Here is an 18957-nt window from a genome sequence, read left to right as displayed (position 1 = left end):
GTCTCCACATTGAAATCAGTGAGACTTAAAAATACAGAAGGCTTTAATTCAATTTATTGCACTTGAGGATCAATTCAATAAAACCTAATGGGCATAATTCTGAAAGCTTTGGAGTTTGTTGTCATGCTGGTAAGATTGTACCCTGAGTGTATGCTTCCTTGGTTTGGTTTATGGTGCTATAAGTTATTATATCCTCATCTAGTTTATGTTTATATCACAGTTTTGCATTATCCGTGTTGTTAACTCTTAGCCATGTTTTGCTAATCTATGAAAATGAAACAATTTATCCAGATTATGCCAAATGAAAATAATCAAGATAATTCTATAATAAAGTTGTATTTGCAATCCAGAGTTCATTAGCAATTCTAGAGGAGCTTCTAGAGAATAGACTATTTCTCTCTGCCAACAATTCTTTTGAATCATCTCCCTTAACAATCCCAGATTCTACCATCTCTGGTTGCTACTACTTTCCCAGAAGGAACTGTGTACTCATTTCCCCCATTGCAGGAGTGATTGGGGGATTGGTGACCAATCTGGCATGAACAGCAAGCTGTCTGTTTCAGGGTGAATCGGGTTAGGAAGAAGGCTAAGAACAAACTGTCACTTTTTTTTCCCCCCTTTGGCAGCATTCCTGGGCTTTTAAAGGAAGCTGATTTATACTGAGTCAGATCATGGGTCCTGCAAGTTTAGGATTGTCTACACCAGCTGTCCCCAATTTGGTTGTGCCCGATTACATCCCTTGCCATCCAAACTACCTGAGGAGGAAAATGCACACTGGATTGCCAAAGGGTAGTCCAGCCTTATCAGCCCAAGGCTTATTTTAAAATGGAGATGCCCAGTTATCTAGGTTGATGCAGATGATCTGGTAAAGGTAAGTAGTTGGTTGGTACTTAAAAAGGTGTCCCGGTAGAAAATCCCCTAGCTGAAGGGTAGAATCGGGAAGTAGAAAGAACATCCCAGAAGACAAAATGCAACCTTGTCTTGTGAGGTTGCCAAGTGAACCAGACAAGCGCAGCTGCGAAGTCATCAGCGTCAAGTTTGGCTGAAAGGAGACATTGCCTCTTTTCTTCTCCAGCCCTCACTGGGCCTTCTAGTAACCGCTTGAAGGAGGATCCAGGCAAGAAGCAGGAAAAGAAACTTCATTCAATGTTGCCACATCTGTGGTGGGATGAGGTTTGGTCGATGGCTCTTACACCGAGAGCACAAAAGCCTTTGAAGATTTCAGGACTGCAGTGCTATGTGATTTACACAGGAGGTCTTGGAATGCTCTGGGGCAAAGCCAGGAGCTGAAAAACTCCAACCATGTGCAAAAAGGGGCAACCATTTCTTGCACAAACTCACTAGGGGGCATTGCAGCCTTCACTAAAGAGACCCAATGAAGATGTCTACTATCCTAAAAAGAGGGTCTGCTATATGTATAAGAATGAGTTGACAGATCTGGCAAATAAAGATGCCGTTGTGCTGAGTAGTAATAATTATTTTCTCAGCCTGAAAAATGCATTTTAACACAGACCCAAATATTAACTGTTTGCTCTTCCACTTTCAAATGCTCTGGGTGCGATATACAGCTTCTGTATGTCAGCTGCAATCAAGACTTTGTAAGATACAGAAGGGGGTCCATCAGCCCTTAATATGGAATATGAACATTGAAATCTCTCACACTCTTGTCTGTTTCTCTGTCTCTCATACACACCATGTCATTCTGAAGCACGTTTTATTGATATTAAATTTATCACATCCGGGCTGCAAAAATCCAAACAGTCACTAGATGTCCCAATTTGTAAACTTCTAGCATACAAACACATTATCATCTCTTGCTTGGGAAGTACAGAGAAGTCTCTCTTGATGGTAGTGAAAAGAAAACTAAATTGTTAAGAGGTAATCATACTGAGCGCTGCCTAGCAGTGAGTTCCTACAAAAAGCATATTAAAGCAATCACTCTGAAGGAGCATATCCCAAATGCTGGGTTCTCTGCAACAACTTTAAGCACCCCACTCGACTCAAAATCCAGTACTTTGAAAGGCAAGCTGCTGATGCTTCTTCCTCCTCCAATGCATTGTCTAAACCAGAGATGTCAAACTCATGTCGTCATGGTGGCGTCACATGACATATCAGGACATTTTCCCCCTTTGCTAAACTGGGTGTGGGCATGGTCAGCACGTGATGATCTGGCCTGCTGGATTGACAGCCCTGGTCTAGACTCTCTAGATCAGGGGTTCCCAGCCCTGGTCTAGACTCTTCCAGATCTGGGGGTGCAAGACGATATTCCAGGGGGTGCGAGAAAAGTCCAGGTAAATAATAGGATATTGGCTATATGTTGGCATTTTTATTTATTATGCAATGGATTAACTTTGTTTTCATTTTAGAGTTAAGTATCGTTATTTAGTGGCCGTCACATACATAGCTGAAAAGATTCAATCCTACCATATATTTAACGCGTTCAGTAGTTCCTAAAGTCTAAATTTCAGGGGGTGCGAGGTTCGAGTGAAATTTCTTTAGGGGTGCGGGGCGAAAAAAAGGTTGGGGACCACTGCTCTAGATGATGAGTGATCATATCTATAGAATTGGATAAGTTTATGTTATTTGATACAGTATAAATTATAATTATTTTACAGCAATCCAACTAGGATACCAAGATGCCATGGTTTCAGGCAAGAGAAGTAAATCACGTCTTCTGAGAATCTTTTCTTTCCTTGCTTGTGCATTTCCAAACCAAATGTCTGAATACTGACATGTGTAGAGAGATTGGGAGCACTCCTTCCCTATTCATTCCCACTTCTTTCTTGCAGAATGGGAAATTAGAAACGAGATCTCTGCCTTATATCCACCGTCATAGAAATATTTAGAGAGTTGTATCCATGATCTCTGGAGAGAAGTTCATTAGGTCAGCTAGTGCTGATAACAATGACCTAGATAGGGAGATAGTTTGATAAGAGGAGGCAAAGTCTTGTGTGGCCCTCCTTATCTGTTTCTTGGTCATACCAACTTGGAGTCCTGGCTGTTAACCTACCAAGAGGTGCCAGATTAGGAACAGCTGCTTTTAACATCAGTGTCTGTAACAAATAACATTGATTTCAACTTGGCCACATGTGCACCGTATCATTATTGCACAAATGATCAATTATATACTTGCATCATGGTGTCTGGTACAACTACACAAATTGCATCATTTGTCTGGTGACACATAATTCAGCATTTCCCTCTCTTTGCCCCTTCTCCTCCAGCGCGCTCACAGTTGATCACAAATGATCAATTATATACTTGCATCATGGTGTCTGGTACAACTACACAAATTGCATCATTTGTCTGGTGACACATAATTCAGCATTTCCCTCTCTTTGCCCCTTCTCCTCCAGCGCGCTCACAGTTGATCACAAATGATCAATTATATACTTGCATCATGGTGTCTGGTACAACTACACAAATTGCATCATTTGTCTGGTGACACATAATTCAGCATTTCCCTCTCTTTGCCCCTTCTCCTCCAGCGCGCTCACAGTTGATCACAAATGATCAATTATATACTTGCATCATGGTGTCTGGTACAACTACACAAATTGCATCATTTGTCTGGTGACACATAATTCAGCATTTTCCTCTCTTTGCCCCTTCTCCTCCAGCGCGCTCACAGTTCTTAACATTTAAAATAAAAGGCAATTCAGTGTTTAAAGCATGGCTAAAATGACTGGGGCTCAGCTAAGTAGCAGGCACGAAGTAAAAGCTGGCCCATCTCAAAAGCCTTCAAAACACATTCCTTTTAAGTTTTGTGTTATTCGTTGTCATGTAAGGATCTTGCATGTAACAATGCATAACATTCTTTGAACACATTTATGGGTAGAAATGTCAGCCAAACCCAGGAAACAATTCTTGTTTTAACACAGTGGACATCAGCATATTTAATGTCATCTATTAATTTGCACATTATCTCCATCTTGTATAAATAAATGCCTGTTCAGTTGTAGAGGTACCTCAGGTGTGTAATGTCATTTTCTAGATAGGACCAGGACATGGCCACTGCTATTAACTGGCTTTAATTCTTCACGAAACATGCAGCGGGAGACACAGCCGAGGAAAAACACAGAATTATTGTGCTCAGTAGGAAGTCAGAACAGTCTTATGGCCCTGAAAATGCCACCTGTGTAGCTGGGCAATCATCCTGCAAAACCAGAAAGAGCCATTTCACGTTGAACACCCAGCATATCCACAAAGTGTTCTTGAACTTAATTGCCGTTTCTCACCGGCTGTGACCTTTATGGATTGACACCAAGCAGGAGGTAACTCAGCCACTTTCAGAGTGCTCCCTCAGGCAATTTCATACTTCTCAAGTATTCACAGCTCCCAAGCTTGAAGAGAATGACAGGCAGAGCAGGCTGGGCGGTTTAATGGGAGCTATTAGATACGGGGCTCCACTTAGGAGAGACAGCTGCATTTAGATCGGGCATCCTCTTTGCATGCATTCAGGCCCAAATCTGATGCTGCTCATTAGCCAGAACACATCCTGTCTGAGACCTCTGGGTTGGGCTGCTTGACATATTGAATTGTAATACATTTAGTTTCTGAACCATAGTAAAAGAATGGTTTTCCTTCTCTTGGCAGATGTTCCTACAGCATGGAGATGTTGTAGGAGCAGCATCGTTTGGAACCACGCTTGCCAAGAGAGAAATATTAGACAGCCTCTCTATTCCACAGTTCAGGTGGGGTGCAAGAGCCAGATGAGATAGGAATATTCTTCCCTGTGTTCAAAGTGAAACATGTTGACCTTTCATGCCAGTCAGTGAAACACTCGGACGTTTCCAAAGTTCCAACTGTCACTATGTGTGCATTTTGCAGGTCAGGGTGTTTCTTCTAATCTCACGCAATTTCCACATTGAAAGTGGCAATGGATAATAATTGAGCTACTGGGTAAATAGAGTTAACATATTCAGAGCTGGCATTAAAATGATCCCATGGTTCATTATCTGATTTTCAAGCCTTTAAGCCTTCCTCTCCAAAGAACAATTTTATCATTGCCCTAAATTAAGAAATAAACCATTTTTTGTTGATCCAAACTGTCTCAAAGTTTCAAATCAAAACACATAAAGACTTTGGTTTTCAATGTAATTGGAAAAATAATGTATATTTTCTCACTTGGGAGATCCTGGGGGATCCTCAGAATTAAGTCCAGAATGTTCCAGGATCTTTTGTGTAAAAAAAAAACACGGCATCATTTATAGCTTTTTAAAATGGAGGTTTCACTTGAGGTCCAAATATTCAGCTTCATAGTCTCCTAATCTGGACACATTATGGGAAGATCTAGCTTTCTGAAGAAAGCACTAATGCTGGGAAAGGTGGATGGAAAGATGACTAGTAGCAAAGTGGATGGGCGCACTTAAAATGGCAATAAGTGCACCTTTGGTTCAAAACCTGAAAGATCAGATTTGGAACAGATCATCATGGAGAAAAATCTTTGCGGTACTTTAGAGCCAATATTGGCCTGATTGCATGTAATCAAGTCAGTATATAAAGCTCCTTAACTCTGCCTATGGTTTATTCTTTATTATTGTTTTTTTTACTAAATGCAGTAAAATAATATTACATGCATATGATGAAGTTTTGTTAGTCAGAAAAGATGTTACCAGACGCCTTCTGATTTTTTGCCCCCGTAGACTAACACGGTTCTCCTCCTACAATGACTAAATGGAAGTAACTGTTTAAAAGTGGGCATTTGCCAGCATGTTTATATAAGCACCAAATGCATTTTAGCATCTCCTGGGCATTTTTCTTAATATAATTTCGTTAAAGATTTTTAAAAAGAAAATAAAAACTCATTAAAACTAATATAAAATACGGAGGAGGAGGAAGAAATCAAAGACAAAGCCAAAAATGCAAGAAAGAAAAATTTTTAAAAAATAGAAAAGAAACATGATACAAGAAGTAATTTCCAATTTTCTTTATAGCACTTACAAGTACAACTATAAGTTTACCATAAATCATAAGGGTTTTTCCCCCCCTGTTTCATACAAGGAGCCTATAAGGGGTTTCCAGTATGTAATACTTGTAGGTATTGTCTTTTCTCTGATCAAGAAAGTCAGTTTGGCCATCTGAACAAATTCCATCATTTTCACCAACCATTTCTCCATTCCATCTCTCTGACTTTTAAAAACACGTAAATGTCATTGTCCTCCCTTCCTCTACCAGGACTGTTCAGAAGAATAAAGTAATGCTAATTCAGCACTGAATTAGCAGTCAACTCTATCCATTCTTTGTTCTTTCTGGTTTTGGAGAAGTGACCTACTTCATGGGCAAACAGGGACAATTCTTTAGAAATGCCTCTGACATGATAAATTAGACTCATTGTACCTTAGCCACTTCTCGGAAACAATTGCAACACTCCTTCTCCTTCTCCCCCTTCTCCTTAACCCATGAATACGTTAAGCTATCATTCTGGGAGGACCATAAGTAGCCCTGTGGTGCAAATTACACTTTGTTCAGAAGGCACAAACAGATCTCCAGGGTACTATGAAAAGGAGTACATTGTATACTTGGGTAGTCTGAGCCCTGCCAACTGTCACAGATTTTAGTGACATGGAAGAAAAAGAGCCTCACACAGCTCATCAATGAGTTGACAAGTTCTAAAAGGGTTCATTCTCTAGGGACAAAAATAACATTTTTTTTAAAATTCACAGCAGGGCTTTCGCCTACACACACACTGTACCAACTAAAACCTGTGGGGAGAAAATGTAAAACGCGTTATGTAAGCGTAAATAAAATCAGGCTTCTATGGTTAACTGATTTTAGAGTTGTTTGCCCTCTTTTTGGATAGTATCCTCTTTGATGGTATACATACGGGAACTGTTTCCACAAAACACCAAAAGGAAATTGTGTGATCCAGGCAACCATTGTCACTTTGCAGGAACACTTCAGGGGCTTCCTACAAGCCAGAGATATCATCCTCTTCTTAGTGAGGCTGGAAAGTCAAGACCAGTCTAATTGAAGATCAGCATTTCACTGCTTATCAGATTGTGTCTATATGAGTCTGCCTACAATCCTTCAGCATCTCTGCCCCAAGGAAGCCCCAGGCAAGCAACACTGCCTAGCATTTAAAAGGGAAAGGCACTAGTCCAGAAAAGAGAAGAGAAATAGAGTTTAGCACCAGACTCTGGAAAAAATATTCTCTTTAAAAGCAACTTTCACAAGCTTAGTCCTGTGTTTGGCAAGGTAGACAGGAAGAGAGGAAGGGGAAAAAAATATATAGTTCCAGGCAAATGCATAATGGATCTTAGAAAATGCAAACCAGAATCTTGCTCCTGCAGTGACCCAACAAATACCCATGGAATTCCTTCAAGCATCACCAAACTCTCATATTCCATGTCAATTGGTATTCAAAGACACATATTGCCTCAGAGACTGAGGGTAATACATAATATTTAGGGCTGAGCACTCTTTGAAAGTGACTCAGAAGAAGTGTTTTGGACCACGTGAAAGCATAACCCCTCTCTGCAATGCCTCAAAGTAGTTCCTGTCGCCCAAGACCTCTGCCTGAGCCTTTAAAAAAGGTACAACTACTTTAAGGAGTTGATTCATTGAAATGAATATTTTAAGGAAGCCAAACTTTCTTTTTTCAGACTTGCCTAAGAACCAAATATCCTAATTTTTCCAGATTGCTAAATTCTTCTTCTTCTTCTTCTTTGAGATCAGAAGCTTAATAAACAAAGCAAGTGTCAGCATAACTAAAATATAAGATGGTTTTAAAAAAATCTGCTGGACAGCAGACCAGCAATCAGCTTCATTCAGTCTCTGTGTCCTCTCAGGGGCCAGCCAGATGCCACTGGAAATTTCTAAACCATTCATCTTTATCTTCAACCCTTTGTTTTATGGTTTGAATATGAAGATTTAATGTAATAATCGTAACCTAAAATATCGAGATGGTAGATAGTTTCTTCCTTTTAGGATCAACCATCCACACTATAAGAACCAGCTATTAGGAAATATGTTCCCCGTTAGCACTTGGCAGAATGGCCCTGAAGACTTTGGAAAAGGTATCCAGATGCTCTGATGTATCTACACCTTCAAAGATCAGAATATTCCATGCAATTCTCTGTCACAATCTATGAAAGAAAAAGTTGTACTTTGAAGAAGCAGGATCAGAAGAGTATTGAGCCTCTTAAAGTTTGGTTTTGGAGAAGACTCCAGAGAAATTACTTCAAGGCAGCCAAGAAAACAAATAGATTAGTGAGCAAATCAATCCCAACTTCTCACTTGGAGCTCAAAGGACCAGGTTCAAAATATCCTACTTTGGACACATTATGTGAAGACTTATTTATCTGAAAAGGCTCTGATGCTGGAAAAGGTGGTAAGAAAGAGAAGAGAATGATTGTATGCGCCATTTGAAGACCTGAAGGACCACTTTAGGAATAGCAATAGCACTAGCGCTTAGACTTATATACTGCTTCACAGTGCTTTACAGCCCTCCCTAAGTGGTTTAACATATTAACGAATGTACCTTTTCTTTATGTATACTGAAAGTATTGACACCAAGACAAATTCCTTGTGTGTCCAATCACACTTGGCCAATGAAGTATTCTATTCTATTCTATTTCCCCCGACAATCTGGATTCTCGTTTTACTGACCTCGGAACGTATGGAAGGATAAGTCAATCTTGAGCCTGGTGAGAATCAAGCTTCTGGCAGTTGGTAGAATTAGCCTGCAATACTGCATTCTTACCACTCCGCCACCATGACTCATTAGAGGTGATAGATCATCAATGATCATCAATGAAAAATTATCTATGTGATTGCTAAGAGCCAATACTGGCCCGAAAGAACATCCCCAATCCATGCATCAACCAATCACCATGATTAACTCACATTAATAGATAAATGAACAGTTTTTTCTTAAAAAAATAAATTCAGCTAGATATCATCACATTTGTAAAAATTAATTCTGCCATTATGAAGAAATTCAAGCATCTGCTCCCCAAACAGTAAGATTTTAACTATTTGTGAGCTAATCATAAGTATTTGCATAGTTTGATTTACATACAAATTGACATATGGAAGCAACTTGCAATTATTCTTCTGTATTTGAATAGATCTATAGATGAACAAGTGCTCATCTGCAGTACACTTAAAATTTCAGAGAAGAAAATATGCATTGTGAAAAAACTATATAAGAGCAGTCATTCAGCGGAAGTAAAGAGATCTGTCAATCAATGTAAAATTCAGCTCTTATCAACTCTTTCTGCATATATAAGACCATTATGCTCTTAGCTCAAGCAACATTCACACAGCCTTTACTGATGCCCCTGCCCACATATACAAGATGTTTGGCTTTATACATATTCAGGGGGTGGGGGGAAATTGCACCACATCAAATCTGCATTTTAACTCTGATAAAAATAATTGTCCCAGGTCTTCTGTACCCACAGGCACTAAAGTGATCAGGAGGCAACTACAGTCTCCAAGGAGAGAAGAATCCGCAATTGCTTTCTGAGAGCAACAATGTTATATATGATTATTTATGGTCAGCATTCCATGAGTCAATAGCAAATACAGAACAATTTCATCCTTAAGCGATTCTTTCCTTGGGTAAAGAGCAATTTCATCTTTGGTTAAATAAGGAGAATGTATATCCTTCCCACTAGTTCCTGAATGGCATAGTTTAAGTATCTTTGCTGCAACCTACTAGAATGACTAATTGCACATTGAGTACCATCTCATGTCATAACATTTAAAAGGAAGGGACTATGTCAAATAGCGGTTGCAAAGTCTGCCCAGAATCAGCAATGTTGGTGCTGAAATTGGGGAAAAGATGAAGTGGGATGGATAGGCAGAGTTGGTTATCCCTACCTCACAATAGGGGAAGAAGAGCTGATAGTCCACTCACTTCACTCCAAGTTGAACAGAAAGGAGAATACTCCACTGATCTCCCCCCCCCTACTTCCATTTATTTGGGACAGCCCTCTTCCAACCTGACTTTTGGCAAGAACCCAGCCTGCCCCATCTCAGATGCGGTTTGACATCAGTCTGGTGTTCAACTTTTTGAAGAAGGAGCGTAGCTTACAAATCTTGCACTTCTTTTTCCTCTTTTTGTTTTTTGGCTTTCCACGCCCTACTTCCCATCTTTCATCCTCTTCTGTGGCCCAAGGTCCCCAGGCGCCACCATTGAAGTCAGGGTGAGCTCGTGGGTTTGCCGCAGGATATTTGACAGGGATGGCTGTCTGGTTGTAATGAACCAGCCTAAGAAGCAGAGCCTTGACCACATCAGGATGCTGGTCTGACAGATCATAGCGCTCGTATGGATCAGCTGTGATGTTGAAAAGCCAGACAGACTGCCGTATCCCATCTGTCAGGCGCTCTAAGTTCCACCAACTCCCTGGGAAGTTGGTCAGAGTCTGTGGTGGGATCCAGTCACTGTAGCCAGGATCTCCAGTAAGAAGTTTCCAGTCTCCCACCCGTAAAGAGGCCTGTACTGCTGTATTCCAGATGCCAAAACCATTCTCTAAAGAGCCATATTTGGCATGATTATACAAAGGGTCGATGTTGTGCAGGATTTCAGTCCGGGGTGATTCTTTGCCCTCACTGATAGCTGGCCACACATTATAGCCATCCAAGCCATCTGCTTCAGACACATTGCCCCCAGCCAAAGTCACTAAGGTTGGGTACCAGTCAGTTATGTGGATGAGGGCCCTGCTGGTCCTTCGCTTGCGTTTAATCAGTGGACTGTGGACAAATCCAATGCCACGCACTCCTCCCTCCCAATATGTTCCTTTGCGGCCTCGCAAGGGCCAGTTGCTTCCCCCAGAGAATGTCTGCCCTCCATTATCTGTAGAGAAAACAATAACGCTGTTGTCATAGTAGCCGTATTTCTTCAGGGTCCAGGTGATATTCTTCACGGCTTCATCCATGCATGTGACCATGGCAGCATATTTGCGGCGGGCAACGTTGCCCATGGAGCGATAGCGATAGATGTATTCCTTTGGGGACTGCAAAGGGGTATGCACTGCCTGGAATGCTACGTAGATGAAGAGAGGCTCCTTGGGGTTGTGGGTTGCCAAAATTTTTCTGACTCGCTGGGTGTAAAGGAACGTGGAATACTTGCCACTTTGTTCCCAGGCTACATTTTCCCCATCGTGAAGGTCATACCCGCATACTCCTGGCCCGTCACAGTTGTCATATGTATAATAATCCACATTTCCTGTCAGTGAGCCCAGGAAGGTATCAAAGCCCCTGCGGGTTGGCAAGCATTCTTTACGATAAAAGCCTAAGTGCCATTTGCCAACCATGTGGGTAGAATAGCCAGCTTCCCGCAGCTTCTGTGGGAGAGTGATCCGGTTCAGAGGCAAGCAGTTTGGCTGTCGGGGACGGATGATTGAGTGCTGAAGACCTGTGTGGATCTGGTACCTAGGAAGAGAAAGAGAAAGAAAGCAAAGACATCATCTTAAATTACAATATTTCCACCTCTCGTGAACCTACAGTAACAGGTTTCTCCAATAGAACATTACTATACCCGGATTCCTTCCAAAAGCTGTATGCCATTGTTTCAAAGAATCCAAGCTGTTCACTTGTATACATGTATGTAGCATAAACACATTTTTGTTTTTTTATAGTAATTTTATTAAACACTAGAGTTAAAAAGCTTTAAACTTTAAAAAGAATAGAAAATAGTGCAAAAAAGAAAAATAGAAAGAAAAGTAAAAATGAAAAATAAGAACATAGTAAATACACTCACACACACACATATATATATACATACATACACATATTGACATCACAACAAGTATACACAATTTTAGTAACTTATCACCTTCTTTTAAAATACAAAATGATCTCTTCTTCCCATTTTTCATTTTCTTATCTATAAAAAGATCCTTAAAGTCTTGCCATTTCAGTCCTAATGTCAGAGATGGTCCATTCAAGATTACCAGAAGCAACATATCTGTTTTAACCTTGATCAAATAAACTAACTTTATATTCCTTTTAATTTTAACAATCCCAATCTTTAATCCTTTTAAAACAATGCCCTAAAATTTTATTTTTATTTTTTTCTCTCTCTTCCCACAAAATTCTTCAAAGCTTTAATAAGTCTCTATTGTAAATCCAATATAGGAAAGTTATCCAGATCTCTTTTTTGTTGTTCTTTATATAGTGAGTTGTTTGTATATCCCTTTTAAAGTTAAAAGTTTCCCCTATCTACTTGTGTCCGACTCTAGGGGGCAATGCTCATTTCAGGGAGCCAGCATTGTCCAAGACAAGGGCCTTCAAACTTGGCAAGTTTAAGACTTGTGGACTTCAACTCCCAGAATTCCTGAGCTAACATGACTGGAGGAGGAATTCTAGGAGTTGAAGTCCACAAGTCTTAAAGCTGTCAAGTTTGAAGACCCCTGTCCTAAGATATTTCCATGGTCATATAGTCAGTATGACAGTACGCCAAGGTGCATGGAATGCTGTTACCTTCCCACCTTTTTATCTTACTTGTATTTGCATGCTTTTGAATTGCTAAGTTGGCAGGAGCTGGGACAAATAACAGAAGCTCAAGTGTTCTCCTTGTCCAGAGGAATTACGAAGAGCCAGTCTTCTCACCGTTTCTTCATTCCACTGTGGTTGTGGGCTCCTTTTTTAACGGAGCCATAAACAACCACCAAGTTTGCCCTTTCTTCTCTGGAAGCCTCCAAAATACACACATTTTTAAAGGAAACATAGAATATTGCTAAATTCCAATGCTTTCCGGGACTACTTTAGGCCCTATTGCTTTTCATTTATTTCTTCATATTTGCTCCCCACTCCTATTTCCACCTTTACCTCCAATTGAAAAGGTTAATCATGTGCTGAGATTCAAGCCAGAGAGGGTAAAAGTAACAGTAGCAAATAATGGTACAAAAACAAAGATCAGTCCATTATATAATACTTTCTGGATGATTTTCTTGTGAGTATAGATCCAAAGCATAAAATTGCAGTGAACATAAATGCAATTCCAACTTAATTTCTGGAAGATATTCATAACCTTTCAAAATGGTGCAAATCTGATGTAAAAAAAACTGACCTGAAAAAAAATCTGTAGCAAGTTTACACTCAGGAATCAGGACCGCAGTTTCCTCAGATACATCTTGAATGTCACAGAATCACAGAATCGGAGGACACCTAAGAGGTCATCAAGTCCAATCCCCTGCATACTGCAGGATTCCCTGATATATGTCTATCCATGACACTACCAGTTGTACTCAGGCTATGACAGCAAAGTAAAATGGTCATAAGTGCAACACCATGTGACCTCATTGCTCATCAACATCAGTCCTGGGTGATTTCAGTTGCCATCATAACCTGCAAGACATTCAGCAGGAAGAGGTGCGAGTCGCAGATAAAGTACAGTCCCACGGGAAGTTGGCTGGGGAGGGCGTGGGAGGACCGGTGCAGGCCACGCATGAGTTGGGGAAGTTGGGAAGGCCAGCACAGACCACACATGAGTTGTAGGAAGGCCTGGGATAGCCATAACAAGCTGCAAGAGGTGGAAGAATGCTACAGGCAGGGAATAAGCAGGAGTGACATACTTGAGTAATCCTCCCTGCCAACTTCCCCATTGATTTTGCTTGTGGGAAGCTGGCAAAGAAGGTGATTGTGTGACCGTGACTGCCTTGATCCAGTAATTGTGAACTTAAGTACCCCAGTGCCCAGATCTTGGTCATGTGACCACAGCAGTGCTGCAATGGCCCAAATCTTTTTGTTCAGCACTGTTGTAACTTTGAATGAGCGCTGAACAAATGGACGTAAGTCAAGGACCATCTTTATCTGTAAATATATCTGATCCATTGTGTGTAACACAAGGCCAAGTGAGTTTTACATGTTATGTAATTAATTTGATATTACAAATTCTGCACAATGCAATCTTTTTTTTTTCCAGATGAGAATAATTAGATATGTTTTGGATGGCAAGCAAAAAAACCGGCATAAGCTTGTTATGAGGCAACACACCGAGGAGAACAGCTTCTTTGCAGTCTATCGCCTCTGCCACGACTAATGTAGGGAAAGCATATTAAGACCTTCAATGGTGCTGATTAGGTAGCATCTGCCAGGAAGGCTTTTTGCATCAATACTTCTGACAAATTCAGAATCACAATCAATACTTTTTAGAAAGTCAAAAGTTAAAATTTGAATGGTTTTTCTTTTCAAGATTCACAACGATTCGTATTTAAATACAGATGTTGCAGGGAGTCCTTGACCTACGACCACAATAGAGCCCAACATTTCTGTCGCGAAGCGAGAAGTTGTTGAGTGAATTTTTGCCCCATTTTACAACCTCCCTTGCCACAGTTGTTAAGTGAATCACTGCGGTGGTTACATTGTTAAGTGAACCATTTGTTAAGTGAACCATTAATTTTGCTGGTCAGAAGGTCGCAAAAGGTGATCACGTGACCCAAGGACACTGCAACAATCCTAAATACAAATCAGTTGCCAAGCAACTGAATTTTGATCACGTGACCATGGGGATGCTGCAACGGTCGTAAGTATGAAAAATGGTCATAATTCACTTTTTTTCAGGGCCATTGTAACTTTGAATGGCCTCCAAATGAATTGTTGTAGGCCGTCTTCATTTAATGACTACAATTGGGGCTGGCAACCGTCATCGTGTGAAAAGATCACTAAGTAAAACAATGACTGTGTTTATCTTATTTCAGTTTTCTTTTGCTTTACAGACCTGCAAAGGTTATAAATGAAAACGGTTGCTAAACTAAGCTGTTTGTTGTTGATCTCCCTCCACAAGGGATCAATTCAGCAAGAATTAATGTTTCATATAGACTTGCTTTTTTTTCCGAAAACATTTATTTATCAACTTCAAAGGACTTAGTCCTTTTAAAACTGAGGCAAATTGGGGCAAAATCGCTAGAGTTTTCTGCAAGGGAAGGAATGCCTTATTTTTTCTATAAAAAAGTTGGACTGTGCAACCCATAGAGTGAAATCACATTCATAATTGCCCAGAAATGAAGCCCAAAAGGCTTATTCCCATAATTAAATCTGCAATCCGGTATGTGGATTTCAGGGACATAATTAAATCTGCAATCCAGTATAGGATTTTTGAAATCCACTGTAATATTTATTTTGGAAGTCATTTTATTTAATTTTGTGTCATAGTGGGAAAATGTTAGGACCTTAAACACTTCCAGATTTGTTATGGTATAAACATTCATACACTGGAGGCGTATCACCTTATTCATGCGATAGGGCCTCCAGTTACCAGGTAGTAAAGCTCCAATGCATAAAAATCTGAGTCTTCCATAAACTACAGCGGTACTCAATATCTATTACTTTCCCTCCAGTTCAAAATATTTATGGAATAAATCCACATGCTTTTGCCTCATTGTTAAATTGAATGTCTTGTGATACGCATGCAGGTAATGGCACTCTGAAATTGGATAGAAAAGTAAATGGAGATAGTTTAGCTAGCCACAAAGCAGATGTCTACCTTTCTAGAAGTGTCTTAGGAAAAGTCAAATGTTTCGCAGTGAGTCTTAGAAAAGACTAGCCATCCCATAATTCTCCAATCCCCAAACTTTTCCCCCCTTTTCTCAGGAATAATTACAGTTGGCTCTGAATCTGTCCACCTGCCCCATCCCAACACACACACACACACAAACACACACACACACCACATACACTGTTGATTTGGAATGAGTAGCTGTGGGAAATTAAGCATGTTTTATGTCTGACAGATGCTTGGATGATGAAAATAAGGCAAGTTTTTTTTTTTTATTTCTGGCTCATGGACAGCAGAGCAAGCCACTGAAAATCTGTCAAAACATAAAGATCTGTCCAATACAGAGTTTCCACCCAAAAATGTTCATTTTGGTATTTGACGAATATGTAGAACTGGACTGTAGCACTATTGGTAGGATAATTGTAGCAGCAAAGCAAAAAGCACAGTTCATGCAATGTTTTGGCGGAAATTTTCATGATATCCTCTCTGTCTGATATGCTTCAGTTTGCTAAGGAAAAATAGATTATTCTGGGTTTTAGAAAGCAAAATGTCTTTCTTCCCCCTTTCTTCCCTCTATATGGTTCATCCTATATTTTATATGCCAAGGATGCTTGAATCCCCAGGATCAAGAGGTACAGCGGGGAAACCTCCTACATGAAATCTGTAAATGGACTTGTGGTCAATGTTGCCAGTACTGGACCAATAAAGTAACTCAAAAGAAAACTTTTGCTTTAGGTTTTGACTAACTTTTCAGCGGCCTATCTAGTCCAATGTTATTATCATGGATACGTACATTGTTAATCTCAAGCCAGACTGTTTTTTTAAAAGGGATGTTAAATCGCCTTCATTGCTAACAAAGTAAATGAATTTCTTGCATTAATGTTAGCGAGTAATGATCTGAAAGACTGATGAAATCCTGTTGATTCTCCAAATGCTGCTGTTTCTGTCCTCATCATAATCCATTCTATAACTGCATTTTAATTGTATATATAAGTTTTAATTGTATATACTAGTACAAGTTTTAATGGTATGTGGCGTGAATCTTAATGGTAACCTGGTACGGGAGATCAGTAATATTATTTCCATATAAATAAGGAGCAAACAATGTAAGGTAACTTTTCTCAAGACAAACTGGCTTCTCTCTGAAGGGAAAGTTGTCTGAACTGAAAAGTGATGCCCATCCATTGAGTAACACTGTCTGTACACCAGTACTCTTATGTTTTAAAAGCCTAATCCTATGAAATACAGCCAATATTTCATATTACTCACTATGCTTCATTATTACTGTTTGCGCATCAACACCCTTCTGATTTAACTAATGCAGCGAAATCCATTTACCGTTTTTACTCATTATTATTACTCATCATTATGCCTCATCCCTACTGTCTGCACATTAATTTAGCCCAGCTTTGAAGCTCTAATACAGTAAAATCCATTTAACATTATTGCCCTCCAAAAAGGCTTGCAAATATTCCGCTCTTTAACACTTTAATTTTGAATCCTGAACAACCACATTCTCTCTTTAAAAATAGCGCGGTTATGTCTTTCTTTATCTTTCTTTCGCTTTTCCCAATTAGGTTATTCACCCTGTCCCTCTTTTTTTATGATTATGATTATGATTATTTGAAAGTAAACTTATACAAGTTTATCCGGCGGAACGGCCTTGGCTGAAGTTCATGGGCTTCCTCTCCAGAAGCCACCTGGGGCTTTTCTTTTCCCTTTGGCGCCTGCATCTGCCAGGGAGTTGCTTCTCCCGTCCGGTCCCCCCACCCAGCCCCGTGGACCGGGTGGATCGAGTGGCGTGAAAGAGGCGCTTCTGCCCCTCCTTACCTTCCCGTGATAAGCTGACTCCTGGAAGGCGTGCAGATGGGCTGGATGTAGTAATTCTCCAGCTTAACCCCTTCGGCAGCCAACCTATCCAGCGTCGGAGTCTGGATGTCCGAGCCGTGGTAGCCCACATCGTGATAGCCCTGGTCGTCGGTCAGAATGAAAACGATGTGGGGAGGCCTGGAGAAAGCAGGCGGGAGGCGAGGTTTCCCCGCCGGGTCCCCCGAAACCTCAGCCCCCAGATCGGGCTTCATCCAGTCCCAGGATAAGTAGCCGAAGCTCAGCAGGCTGACCAGGGAGAAGCCAGTCAAGGAATAGACGGCCATGCTGGACCGAGCCCCTAAGACTGGACGAGAGGCGCTTAAGCTGTCGGCATCTCCCGCCAATGGGGCAAATCTCGCCCGGCCGCCCGTCTCGGCCAGCGGGGCTCCCCTCGCTCAAGCCGAGCGGAAGAGCGGCCGAGCTCGTTAAAATCGCCCGCGGGAAACGCCTCAGGGATGGGATTCGTCGCGGCGGCTCGATTCCGGAGCAGAGGCTGCGGCGTCGAGGGAGAGAGGAAAGGGGAAGGGAGAGGCGGCATTCCCGCCAGGTTTTGCGGGCTGTCAGCGCCAGACCTTTTGCCCAAGTCTAAAAACTTCTCCCGAAACTCGCGCCCAAGTTCAGCTCCATCGCCGCCGAGTCCCCTCCTCCCTCCTGGGCGGCGGGACTGGGCTTCCCTTATCTTTACGCCCCGTCCCGACGGAAAGTCTGAGCCAGGAGCGGCATGTCATGTTGCCTCACCCCTCCCTCGGTGGCTTCCCTTCCCCACCACGTTTCTTCTTCGGATTCCCCACCCCCCCGCGCGCGCCACCTCTCCGCCCCGCCCGCCCTACCAGCTCCGTCCTCCAAGTATGTCAAACTTCCACCCCATCCCAGTCCCGGATGCTTGTTTGGAAATATGGGGGGGCAACGCAGCCAGGGAGAAAAATGTCCCTTCAGAGAGAAACCGAGGGGGGGAAATGTGAGAAGTTGTACAACATCTGCGGGGAAGGGGGGGGGGAATCCCCTTTCCTAAGAGGCCTGTAGGGGGCGTGCATGAGCGCACCAACGTGTCTACCGTCCCTGTCCTATTGTTTCTTTTATTTTTTATTTTTTCTTATATGTATCCATGTATTCATAACTATGTTTTTACTTATACCTATTATCCTGTGAGCAATAGATATAAATAAATAAATAAATAATAAATGAATGAATGAATGAATGAAATAATTAAATAATTAATTAAATAAATAAAGGTTCTGAAGAACTCCACTCCTTTCATTGATTCCCAGGGAACCGGCCGGTGAGATGTCTGCCGCTTCCTGGGTCCTAAGACGAGTTCTCTACCCGTCTCTCCAGTCCAGTAGATCCAGGAGTCAGTCCTTCATCTTGTACAGTAAAAAGTAGTGAGGTCTCGTCCTAACCAAATTTGGACTCCCCCTGACTCTGTGAACATGCAGTCTGATCCAGTTGTATGGACAGTGTTACAGAAGTGGTTCCCCCACCCCCTTCATTTCCCCTCTCTCCACCAGGGTCTTCCCAGTCTAGTTCCAAGTCCTAGGTTCCTTGGTGGGAAGTGCGTCCAAGTTCTGACTATAACTAGGCCTGATAAATCCAGATTAGGTATTCTAATCAATTGGGTGACCATAGCAACTTTAATAAAT

At 41.4% G+C, this 18957-nt stretch overlaps 1 protein-coding gene across 2 annotated transcripts; it reads right to left on the bottom strand.

Annotated features, from left to right (window-relative positions):
• Nucleotides 1-3468: 3468 nt before the first annotated feature.
• ARSI (arylsulfatase family member I) lies at nucleotides 3469-18050 on the bottom strand. Of its 2 annotated transcripts, none has more exons than XM_026685341.2 (2): nucleotides 17279-18050; nucleotides 3469-11382 (listed from the first exon to the last, which is right to left on the bottom strand). In XM_026685341.2, the coding sequence occupies exons 1-2, from the start codon at nucleotides 17599-17601 to the stop codon at nucleotides 9984-9986; spliced, it is 1722 nt and encodes a 573-aa protein (XP_026541126.1). In that variant the 5' UTR covers nucleotides 17602-18050; the 3' UTR covers nucleotides 3469-9983. The 2 variants fall into 2 exon arrangements, with proteins under 2 accessions (XP_026541126.1, XP_087811300.1); XM_087955174.1 differs by lacking the exon at nucleotides 17279-18050 and adding an exon at nucleotides 17090-17220.
• Nucleotides 18051-18957: the final 907 nt, after the last annotated feature.

Source organism: Notechis scutatus, chromosome 2 (assembly GCF_049901735.1).
Source record: "Notechis scutatus isolate UNSWTSFEM ecotype Mainland chromosome 2, rNotScu1.2, whole genome shotgun sequence".
NCBI lineage: Eukaryota > Metazoa > Chordata > Lepidosauria > Squamata > Elapidae > Notechis > Notechis scutatus.
This window is presented reverse-complemented; position numbering and strand designations above follow the sequence as displayed.

Bases quoted from the DNA above. Each gene is read 5' to 3' on its own strand.
- ARSI (XM_026685341.2), bottom strand. From the start codon at position 17,601: ATGGCCGTCTATTCCTTGACTGGCTTCTCCCTGGTCAGCCTGCTGAGC. The intron at 11,383-17,278 runs GTAAGGAGGGGC...TTCTCTTCCTAG, and splicing joins AGTCAGCTTATCACGGGAAG to GTACCAGATCCACACAGGTC.